Below are 10,806 nucleotides of genomic sequence, written 5' to 3' on the forward strand. Positions count from 1 at the left end.
GGTCCTTTGTCTCTCAAAACACTGGGCTTCAGATAATAGAGAAGGGAAGGGGTGTCAAGAGGAAACGGCTACCCATGTCACTGTGCTCATCAGGATTCTTACCCTTCTCAAAATTTCCCATCCCAGTATCTTGACTACCCTATCCCAAACTTAGCACACTCTTACCAAAGACAACTTAACTGGGGAAGCTGCAGCATGGCAGGCACATCATCTATTGGTCCAACTTCTACAGGGTTCTCTATTCTTTACATTGGAGAAATGCAATTGGGTTTGGCCTTTAGGATCAGTAAAAGCAGCTTCTAGTTCTGATGTCCCCCATCCCAGTTTCAGTGCTTCTTCCTCTCAGAATCAGTGCTGATTCACTTTCTCTTTATGAATGAGTTTAATATAGTGGCTTCATTTATAAGCAATTATTAGCTAACTCTAGTATTTCATCTGTTCTCAACATTTAATTTTCAGCTAAGGTGCTAAGGTAGGGCCCAGCCATCTGTTAGGTGATTTTGCTATATCCTAAGGTGATGTATCCTAAAAGACACCTAGGGTGCTTTTTAAAACTGCCCATGCCCAGTCCTATCCTCAAAGATTCAGGCAAACAATTAGCCAGCTGTGGTACCATGTGCCTGCAATACCAGCTACTCAGGAGGCTGAGGCACAAGAATTGTTAGAACCCGGGAGATGGAGGTTGCAGTGAGCCGAGATTATGCCACTGCACTCCAGCCTGGGTGACAGAGCAAGACTCTGTCTCAAAAAAAAAAAAAAAAAAAAAAAACCAACCCTCCTACCCACCACCACACACACACAGACTCAAGCATGGTTGGGTCTGGAGTATGGCCTTGGCATAGGTAATTTTCAGTGTCCCAAGAGATTATAGTGTGCATGGGGCTGTGAATCACAGCTCCAGGTGGGTCAACTATGTGCACACTGGTGCCTGGGGTAGGTACTAAGCTCTGATCCTCACCCCTGTGCGGGTGCTTCCTACTATGCTTTCTGCCTTTAGCCCTCCTCCTCCCTCAAAACCTGGTCAAACACATCAGACAGGGGGAAAGAAGCAACATGTGTATTATTAAATTATTTGTCAGAATTTCCAGAATCAGAGTCTCTACTGGGCAAGTAGAAAAATAGAAAAGTTTACTACTTTGAAAAGGAAACTATGACAAACAAGTATATATTCAGGAAAGGGACTCCTAGAGCTTGAGCAACAAAAAAAAGAGTTCAACCTCAGCACAGTGGAGTCTGCAGTGTCTCCGCAACAACAGAAATGAACTTGTGTTCCTCACATCCTTGAGAGTCGAGGTTTGCATTTCTCTACAGAGCTAGGGCTGAATGAAGCAAAGAGACCTCTGCCACCCCCACTAGCTGGCCCAGTCCTGGAAGCGGAAGCAGTCACTTGCGATCTTCCACACTGTGTTGCTGGGTGAGGCCTGGGCGGTCAGGATGAAGTTCTGGTTGAAGTCCCGTTGTTTGTTCCCCTCAAACTTCACTGATCCACAGATCACAACAAGGACCGTGGTCTGGCTCGGTGTGGCTTCATCATGAACAGGCTGGCAGTCTACCACGCTGATTTGGAACTCGCTGGAAGGCAACATTTCAAAAAACTCACTCAAGGATTCTTGTCCTGAAACAGCATTGCCATTCCAGACCAGGGTGGCTGTGCCCATGTACAGGCGGGACAGCAAACGCCGCCGCTTATCCATGGTGGTGTAGTAGACGTTGACAAACTCCTCAGCAGCTCTGCAGGCCTGATCCACATAGGTCTTGAAATCCACAGATGCCATCTCTGGTTCTATGGCAGGAGGGCTCCACCAGGGTATTTCCGCTGCCTTGGGGAACCAGGGGCTGCGGGAAGTAAGGTTGAAGAGATGTGAATGCCAAAGTTCATTCTGCCCTGACAATGGAACATTCCTCCTTTTCTACTACTGGCAAAATAGTTACAGACTGCAGAACAATGACTGTAGGCTCAAATAGTGCCTAATGCCTAATTTTACTAAGCCTCAGTTTGCTCATTTGTTAAGATAGGATTACCACTGTGGCATACTGAGACAGTATACATTGTTTAGTTAAAAACATTTCGTTATAGTCAGCACTCCATATCTGAGGGTTTTACATCCACAGATTCAGCCAACCTCAGGGCGAAACCTGCAAATATGTTGGGCTGACTGTACTGTGCCATTTTGTTTTTGTGACGGAGTCTCACTCTCACCCAGGCTGGAGTGCAGTGGCGCGATCTCAGCTCACTGCAACCCCCGCCTCCCAGGTTCAAGCGATTCTCTTGCCTCAGCCTCCCAAGTAGCTGGGACTACAGGTGCCTGCCACCACGCCTGGCTAATTTTTGTATTTTTAGTAGAGACAGGGTTTCGCCATGTTGGCCAGTCTGGTCTCAAACTCCTGACCTCAGGTGATCTGCCTGCCTCGGCCCCCCGAAGTGCTGGGATTACAGGCATGAGCCACCGTGCCCCGCCTTAATGCCATTTTATATCAAGGACTTGGAGCATGAGCAGATTTGGTCTGTTGTGGGGCTAGGGGGTGCTGCTGGAATCAATTCCCAGAGGGTAAGGAGGCCTGATTGGACCACGAATTTTTAAAATCACATTTTATAAAATAGAGTACATTTGACTATGGAAGGCCACTCTTTCCTGAATGCTTGCAACAGACATGACTGCCCCTTGGTAAAGACAGTGGACCATGTTGAAGGGAAGAATGGTCACTGCCCAATAAAGGCCAACCAAACCAATGAAATGCTTGTCAGCTGCTGAGTCCCAGAAAGTCTATCATGAGCTCACTCAAGAGGAACTGGGAGGGCAGAGAACGCAGGTTTCTTAAGAGGGTAGAAACACAAATGATATGAGGACAGAACCAAAATGGCAGCCATAATCCCCATGATAAGCTGGAAGCAGCAAACCTCTTGGGTGAGTGGGGATTAGAAGGCAGGACACCCAGCTTACACAGGTACTAATATCCACCAGATAAGTCCTGTGGAGCCACAGTGCCTCAACAGAAAGGCATGTTAGATTTCAAAGCTCTTGGGTGTGTGGGCACAGAATGTGAACTATAGCTGAAATGTCACATTGTCCCCCCAATAAAAAAGTCCAAAAGCATAAATAAATTGACATTTACTTTTTTCAGGGTACAGGTACAACTGTTATGTTCTTTTCTCCATAATTAAAATATTTCACTTAAAAAAAAAGAGGACGTGACTAAAATAGTGGATTACTAAAATAGAAGACATTACTAAAATAGTTTATACTTACAAACTTAAATAGTGAATAGTTTTTTCATCTCAAAAAAAGACTTTTTTTTTTTTAATGATTAGCTTATGAAATAGATAAAACATTCCACAGAGGGCTGGAAAGAGCCAGGTACTTATAACAGCTGCAAAGGTGGTGCACTGCTTCTGGTAAAGGGCTGGCTGGGAGGGAAGCTGTCCTAAAAATGAGCATTTAAGAGCCAATTTCAGACGTGGGTCTTTCCACGCGCTCCACAGACCTCAAAGTTAAGCCTCAACTGCACTCTGAACTGAGTACAACGGTCCCTCGGTATCTGTGAGGAACTGGATTCAGGACCCCCGAGGATACCAACACCTGCAGTTGCTCAAGTCCCTGATAAAATAAGCCCCTTTCATTTCTTTCACATAACTTATTGTTTGATATAACCTATGCGCAGCATCCTCCTATATACCCTCATCATCTGTAGGTAACTTGTAATACCTAATACAATGTAGATGGGATGTAAATAGTTGTTATACTGTATAGTTTAGGAAACAATGACAAGAAAAAAAAAGCCTCTACATGTTCAGTACAAACGCATTTTTCTTTTTCTGAAGAATATTTTTATTTGAGGTTGGCTGAATCCACCCCACGCGGAAACCACGAATAAGAAGCGCTGTGTTTGCTAAGGGCTTCGCATATTTAAATGTTACCTCATTTAAATGTTACCTCATTTAAATGTTACCTCATTTAAATGTTACCTCATTTAAATGTTACCATAAATGGATGAAAAAGTTATTACTATAACAATTCTACAAATGAGAAAAGGTTAACCTAGGGCAGGATCAAGGTAACGACGGTTAAGTACACTCCTGATCTATCATTTACAAGACTAGACTGAGGGCTGAAATTTTGTCAAGACGACGCTGTCCTTTTACTCGCGTAAGCAAGTCTCCATGAGCACAACTCCAGGACTGCTGGAGTGGGAATTTTCTCCCAGTGACCCCATTTCTCTTTGGCTGGAATTCCCGATCTCCACCTCACTCCTCCTCCCTCCATGGCACCAGTCCCCCCATCATCTCAGAAATGCCCCTCTTCTCCGCCCCTGGCTGTCTTTCCAAACAATCTAACAATTGGCCACGCCCCCACACCCCATAGAAGTACCATCTCCACTTTTGGCTCTCAGCTACGTATGGGGCCGTCAGTGCCGCTCTGTGTCAAATCAGAAAAAGAACCAGACCGTGAGGACTGGAGTAAGAGGCTGTGAAGACCGCCGCCTCCTCGCACGGCCCGCACCGTCGAGCGTCCGGAGCTGGACGGGAGAAGCTACCACAGTGGCATGGCCTTATTTCCTGTGAGTCGCCTTTAATTCAAACCTAGACAGACGCACGCGCTGCCCGGCCCTCCTCAGACCCGAGAGCTGCTCTGTGAGGGGACGCGCCTCTCCTCGTTGAAGAGAATTCGCTGCCACGCGTTTTGCACAGGCGAGAGCCTCACGCCGGCGGCAACTCTACCACGTGGACAAAGGCACAGCCGTGTCTCATTCTCGACAATGGAGGAGAGCGTGGGGTATGCACGAGGGGCTGTCTCGGGGGTTCAGACCGCCGGGGGACGGCAATCTACCTGCGCGGCGACGTCCAGGGTCAGCGCGGGCCGCGGCGCCCACGGTCGGGACGCCCCCCGCGCGGGCCGCAGTACCACTGAGGGGCCGGTCGCGGAGGTCACAGGGTGGGCCCACCGAGGCCTCGGGTAGGGGCACGGGAAGAGCCGCCTTTCTCCCCTCCTCTTCCTTCTTGGAGACGTACTCTGGGTCACCGGGGCCCCACAGCCGGGGGACTTTCCGGCGCAGTTCCGCGGCTTCCCGCGCGCGGCCAGCCGGGCTCCGCGCAGACGCGAGCGCCCCGGCCCCGCCCACTCCCGCATTCCCGTGACAGGCAGCGAACTCAACCAGTGGGACTGCGGGCCGGAAGGCTAACTCCGCCCATGTGTGGCTTTTAAGAGGCGGTAGCTTCCGGGAGTGTCACGTTCCCAGAAATCCCGGCAAATCCGCCCTTGAGTTTTCATTGGTCCAACCGGGTCACAGACTCCGGCCCATCTGGTTAAGTGGGATCCTTGATTGGGCCAAATCTCAGGTCCCGCCCCCTAGGGCTGGGTGTGGCGTCTGCTTTTCTTTCCGCTGCGCGGAGGCCGCTTGGCTGGTGAGGGCGGGGAAGGTGTGTGGGGTTGGCTGAGGTGCTTTCCCCTCGTCCCACATTCGCCTGTATTGGAGTGATTTCAGTTAAAAGGCTAGTGAAACGTCACCACTTGATGCAATCACGGCCAGCAGCAGCTGCCTGACCCCGCCGAGGCCTTCCGTCTGGCAACGTGTGAGGCGCCGCAATGCTTGAGGCCACGGAGGGCAACGCCGGCCGCGCCCCGTTTAATCCGCGTGGCGGAGTGCCTGAGCCGATCGCGCTCCTTAGGAGCTTAGGCCACTTCTAAGCGCGACGTCCTGGTGGATACGGAGGAAGCCGGTTTTAGTCAGATGGGAAACGTAGCTAAAAGTGGGCGGAGACTAGGCCGAGGGTAGGACGTGGGTGAGGCGGAGGAGTGACGGCGGCTCCCCACAGCCCTGAGGCCTAAGGGGCCCCGGGAAACCCAGGCGTGGCTGGGGTTGGGATTCTGTTTTAACGCGTCCCTAGCTACCATTCAGCTGTTCTGGAATGAGAACTGGATTTTTACTGAACTTTACGAACAGGCTCCACAGGATGTAACCATTCAGTGTGGAGGCATGAGAAAGTAGCTTGTAAATTAAAAGAAAAACCTAATTTCTTTAGATAACGTTTTCAGCTCCATCTGCTGGTCTAAGGCTGAATAATTAATTGCAAAGCCAGGAGAGAACTGGGGCTACATGAAGTGAGGTAGTTTAACCTGTGCTTTCTTGGCGTCTCGTCGGCTCCCTTTGCTTGGATTCACAAGAGAATCTTGGTCTCAGATTTCAGGACAAGTTGAAAACAGTTGGGCTATTTAGTATAGGACACCCCTTCCCCCCGTCGAACCCCCACCCCCACACACACACTTCAGTTAAGTAGGTGGAAAGTTTGGATTATTAAAAAGACACAGAGGGTGAAGGAGCATTTTCGGGGCTTTATGAACTAAAATGGCTTTTTGAACCCCAAGGCAGTGATACTTGGATTGATCTAAATCGGCGTGGATGGAAGTGGGAATGAGAGTTGATTTACCGCATGCTCAGTAGTTTGGATGTTGTGCTGCTTTTGTTTCCTATATAATAAGCCCCTTTCATTTCTTTGACATAACTTATTGGGGGAGGTACCATTATTTCTGAGTTTATCGACAAGGAGGCTGACGAAGTACCATCCTGGTGTCACAGGGTCGATTCATACCTAGAAAAGCTGGTTAGAAGAACATTAATGCAGCTCCAAGGCCTTTTAAAAATGTGAGACTTTAGCCTTGAGAGGCAGGTGTTCTGCCTTTTAGGTTTGTGGGGTCTGCCTTTTAGGTTAGGGTCCTTTTAGGTTTGTGGGGTCTGCCTTTTAGGTTAGGGTCCTTTTAGGTTTGTGTCTCCAGCATATAAAATTGTGCCTGACCCATAGCGAGGGCTCAATAAATACTGTTTGAATGAACAGACAAGCCTGGGTTCAAATCATTGCTCCTCAACTGCATAGTTGTGATGATCTGTCCTCAACACTCACTCCCTGCTCTCTTTGGAAGCAACTCTGACTTTTATTCCCCCTATTGTAGCAGGACAAGCAGCAGACAAAACCCCTCAGAAACCAAGTTAAAGAAGGAAGGGCTTTATTCGGCCGGGAGCTTCAGCAAGACTCAGGTCTCCAACAACCGAGCTCCCCGAGTGAGCAATTCCTGTCCCTTTTAAGGGCTCACAACTCTAAGGGGGTCCATGTGAGAGGGTCATGATCAATTGAGCAAGCAGGGGGTACGTGAATGGGGGCTGCATGCACAGGTAATTAGAACGGAACAGGACAGGACAGGGATCTTCACAGTGCTTTTTTTATGCAAATAACCAATTAGGTCAGGGGTCTGTCTTTACCAGGCCCAGGATGTGGCGCTGGGCTGTCTGCTTGTGGATTTCATTTCTGCCTTTCAGTTTTTACTACTTCTTTCTTTGGAGGCAGAAATTGGGCATAAGACAATATGAGGGGTGTTCTCCTCCCTTACTATGATCCTGGAGTTTGGGGAGGTCAGAGACATCCCTGGTTCCAAAGGGCACACGACTGGCATTGTATGCGTTGAGCGCAGCTGAGGGTGGTCGGAGGCCCAGTTAGGGCCACTGAGCCTGGAGGTGTTTGCTGAGGGATTCTGGGGAAGGAGATTTTCCTCCCTTCCCTTCTGGACTGACAGTGTGTGGATAGCACTGCTGCAGCCATCTTGCTGCCCTGAGTGGTAGACCCTTGATAATGAGGCAGACAGGAAAGCTGGGAAGAAATCAGGCTCTTCATGACTATGTTGGGAGTCAAATCATCACTCAAGTTTGGACTTTTCAGTTTCAAGAGCCAGGAAATCACTTTTATCTTTTATACTATTTAAAATTGGGCATAAACATAAAGTTATTTGCAACTTGACTAATGTGGCTTAAGCATTAGCAGGGTGGCTGTGGCAAGTGAGTTAGCCTCTTTGGGGCTCAGCTGCCTCTTCTGTACAATAGGGGCAATGGTCATATCCATCTCCTCGGGCTGACGTGAGGAGCGAAGGAAACAATGCATGCTAAGTGCTTCACATGGGGCTGAGCACCAAGTAGCATCCAGAAAGCGTTAGAAAAGCAGAATCATGCTTTGACATTTTGCATCTACAGCAACTTCCTTATTTGCCAACAATCCCTCCAATGACTGGCTTTTAAACTTGGAAGAAGTATATTGACAAATTGGTGGGATTTGTCACCAAATTGCATGGGCACCTTCTGAAGATGAGCCCAGTGGTCCCATGTGCAGCGTGGAGTCCGTCCAGGGAGGAAGGGCACATCTGGTCACACAGGCAGAGTCCTTGGCAGCTCTGATGACAGGCTTGACTTAAGGATCTTTAAGTCTGTAAACACAGGATTGATCTTTTCCCTCATTGTCAGTGTTGTTCTCTGGCGCAGGATCTTAACAGCATTTGTTTGCCATGAGAGGCTGCATGACTTGGAGCCGGTCGATCTACGGTGACAGCAAAGCAGTTGTGACTCTAATGCACTGCCACCAAAAACACATTTTTTTCCATCTCTCGGCCTTAGCAGGATCATCTGAGCCACTGCCAGTTCAGAGTGAGCTCGGGCTGCTTTTCCAGGAGGGCAGTTGGGGACCTGACTTTTGAGGAGATTCGGAGGTTTACCAAAGGAGCAAACCATGTGGGGTCAGACAGTGTTTTGTGAAATCTGAGCTCTGCCTTCTCTGTCCTTCAGTTACTGCCTCTGTAAAATGGGGATGTGGACACTGTAGACATTAAATGGCAGTGTATCAAGGAGGCACCATCTGGAGCATTTGCCCAGCCTGCAATGATGCCGTTTGTCTGAGAAGGTTGTAGGGATCATTTCTGGTTTGGATCTCAGCCCTCTTCCCAGCTCAGCCACCAGCCATCTGGAATCGTGAGAGAGGTCAGTTGGCTGCAGAGCCTCTATGTGGAATTGGAACTAAATATGCATATTTATCAGTGTTTAATGGAAGATTGCAGGATGCTTGCAGAGTCTACAGAAGGCACTGGGTAAAGTGGCTCTTGGAGTCTGGGAACAAGAACTGGGGGGTGGATGCCTCAGAGGCTGAGTTGGACTGACAGAGCTGTGACCAGTGTCTAGCACCCGGGATTCTCCACTAAAGTCAGATTCTCAGGAGAGAGTTGGATTGGCCCAACTTCAGTCATGTGCCACCCCTCTGCTGCCCAGGAGGGATGGGTGGCTTGAGGGACAGTCCCACCAAACACACCTGGGGAGGAAGTTTCTCAAAAGAAGTAATGTGGAGGAGCTGTTCCCAAAGGAAAGAGGAGGGATTCTGAGAAGGCAGGAATAACTGAGGCCGTGAGCACAGACAGCGGATGAAGCAGAGGTTAAGGCCATGTGACCAGAGAGAGGAGAGAGCTGGAGCAAGACATGTATGCACACACACATGTACACATGGACAATCACATATACACACTTACATGTACACATATGCACACTTACATGTACACATGTGCACACACAAGCTATGGAGAGTGGTTGCCTTGATTCCTCACTGTGATGGGTTACATTTTCTGAAAATGGCCACAAAATAAATTTCTGGTCCCATGTCCTCATCTGGAACTTCACCTTGCCCTCCTCCCCAACCCCCTGTCAGGAGATGGTGTTGAGTCCTTCCCTTGGTCAGGCACACCTTTGTGACTGTGTGGGCTCAGGCTAAATGGTGTTACATGGCTGCCAAGGTTGGCCTGTAAAGGGAGATACAGTCGGTGCTGCTCTCTAGCTATACATGTCCCTGGAGCCCAGTGCTGTGCTGCAAAGCCCAGCTCCAGCTGAGCCACCCCACAGCAACACGTGCCCAGTAGCCAGTTGTGTGAGTGGCATGTGTGAACCACCGTGGTCCTAGGTTGGCATGACTTGGAGAGAAATGAGCCTACCCTGCCATGCCCCACCCAAACTGCAGATTTGTGGGCAAAATAAATGATTGTTGTCATGCTAACCCACTAAGTTTTGTAGTAGTCTGCTATGCAGCAAGACAGTGTTCTTACTCATTACTTTCCTTCTCCAAGTCCTTGCTGTGGTCCTGCCCCAAGACTCCAGGGAATAGCCTAGTGCTGGCAATAACTCCTTTTTAATGTATGTTTGACCTGGGTTTGCCACTTGCTGCTAATGCAACCTTGAAAATAGGGCCTCTTGGCTGGGTGCGATGGCTCATGCCTGTAATCCCAGCACTTTGGGAGGCCAAGGTGGGCACTTCATGAGGTCAGGAGTTTGAGACCAGCCTGGCCAACGTGGTGAAACCTTGTCTCTACTAAACATACAAAAATTAGCCGTGAGTGGTGACAGGTACCTGTAATCCCAGCTACTCAGGAGGCTGAGGCAGGAGAATTGCTTAAACCCGGGAGGCAGAGGTTGCAGTGAGCTGAGACCACAGACCACGCCATTGCACTCCAGCTTGGGTGACGAGACTCCATCTCAAAAAAAAAAAAAAAAAAAAAGAAGGCCCCTCAAGGCCTTACGTAGTGACGCCACCTCAACGAACTCACCACAGTCCTGAGGCTGGCTTTGTCCTGATTTCTGAAAATGGGTCCATTGGCCAGGAACAGTCACAAGAACAAGCTCACAAGGCTGCACTCCAGAGCGGGTGTTGGTTGGTTCATCTATGGCCAGAACCAACTTCCCAGGGACTAAGCAGCATGTGTTCATGTGCTCTGTATGTGAGCAGGTGCAGGTGGCTATAAGAGCATGGGTCAGAACAAGGAAACACAGTAGATGGCGTGAACCCAGTGGCCAAGGGCACAGGTTGACAAGGCCTGAAGGATCTATGTTCTCAGGAAGGAACGTGGTCACCAGGGAGACCAGATACCCCACCGTGAGTCTGGTGACCACAGTCCCTTCCCACCAGCCCCGCCCACATTTGCCCCTGTGAATTACCCCACCCCTTTTTGGGCGTTTCCA

At 49.3% G+C, this 10,806-nt stretch overlaps 1 protein-coding gene across 1 annotated transcript; it reads right to left on the reverse strand.

Annotated features, from left to right (window-relative positions):
* Positions 1-1,103: 1,103 nt before the first annotated feature.
* On the reverse strand, positions 1,104-5,102 carry NXT1 (nuclear transport factor 2 like export factor 1). The gene is made up of 2 exons (XM_055265987.2): positions 4,827-5,102; positions 1,104-1,836 (listed from the first exon to the last, which is right to left on the reverse strand). Exon 2 carries the CDS (start codon positions 1,773-1,775, stop codon positions 1,353-1,355), a length of 423 nt encoding a protein of 140 aa, XP_055121962.1. The 5' UTR covers positions 1,776-1,836; positions 4,827-5,102; the 3' UTR covers positions 1,104-1,352.
* Between the last annotated feature and the right edge of the window lie 5,704 nt (positions 5,103-10,806).

The sequence above is a fragment of the Symphalangus syndactylus genome, chromosome 24, assembly GCF_028878055.3.
Source record: "Symphalangus syndactylus isolate Jambi chromosome 24, NHGRI_mSymSyn1-v2.1_pri, whole genome shotgun sequence".
Taxonomy (NCBI): Eukaryota; Metazoa; Chordata; class Mammalia; order Primates; family Hylobatidae; genus Symphalangus; species Symphalangus syndactylus.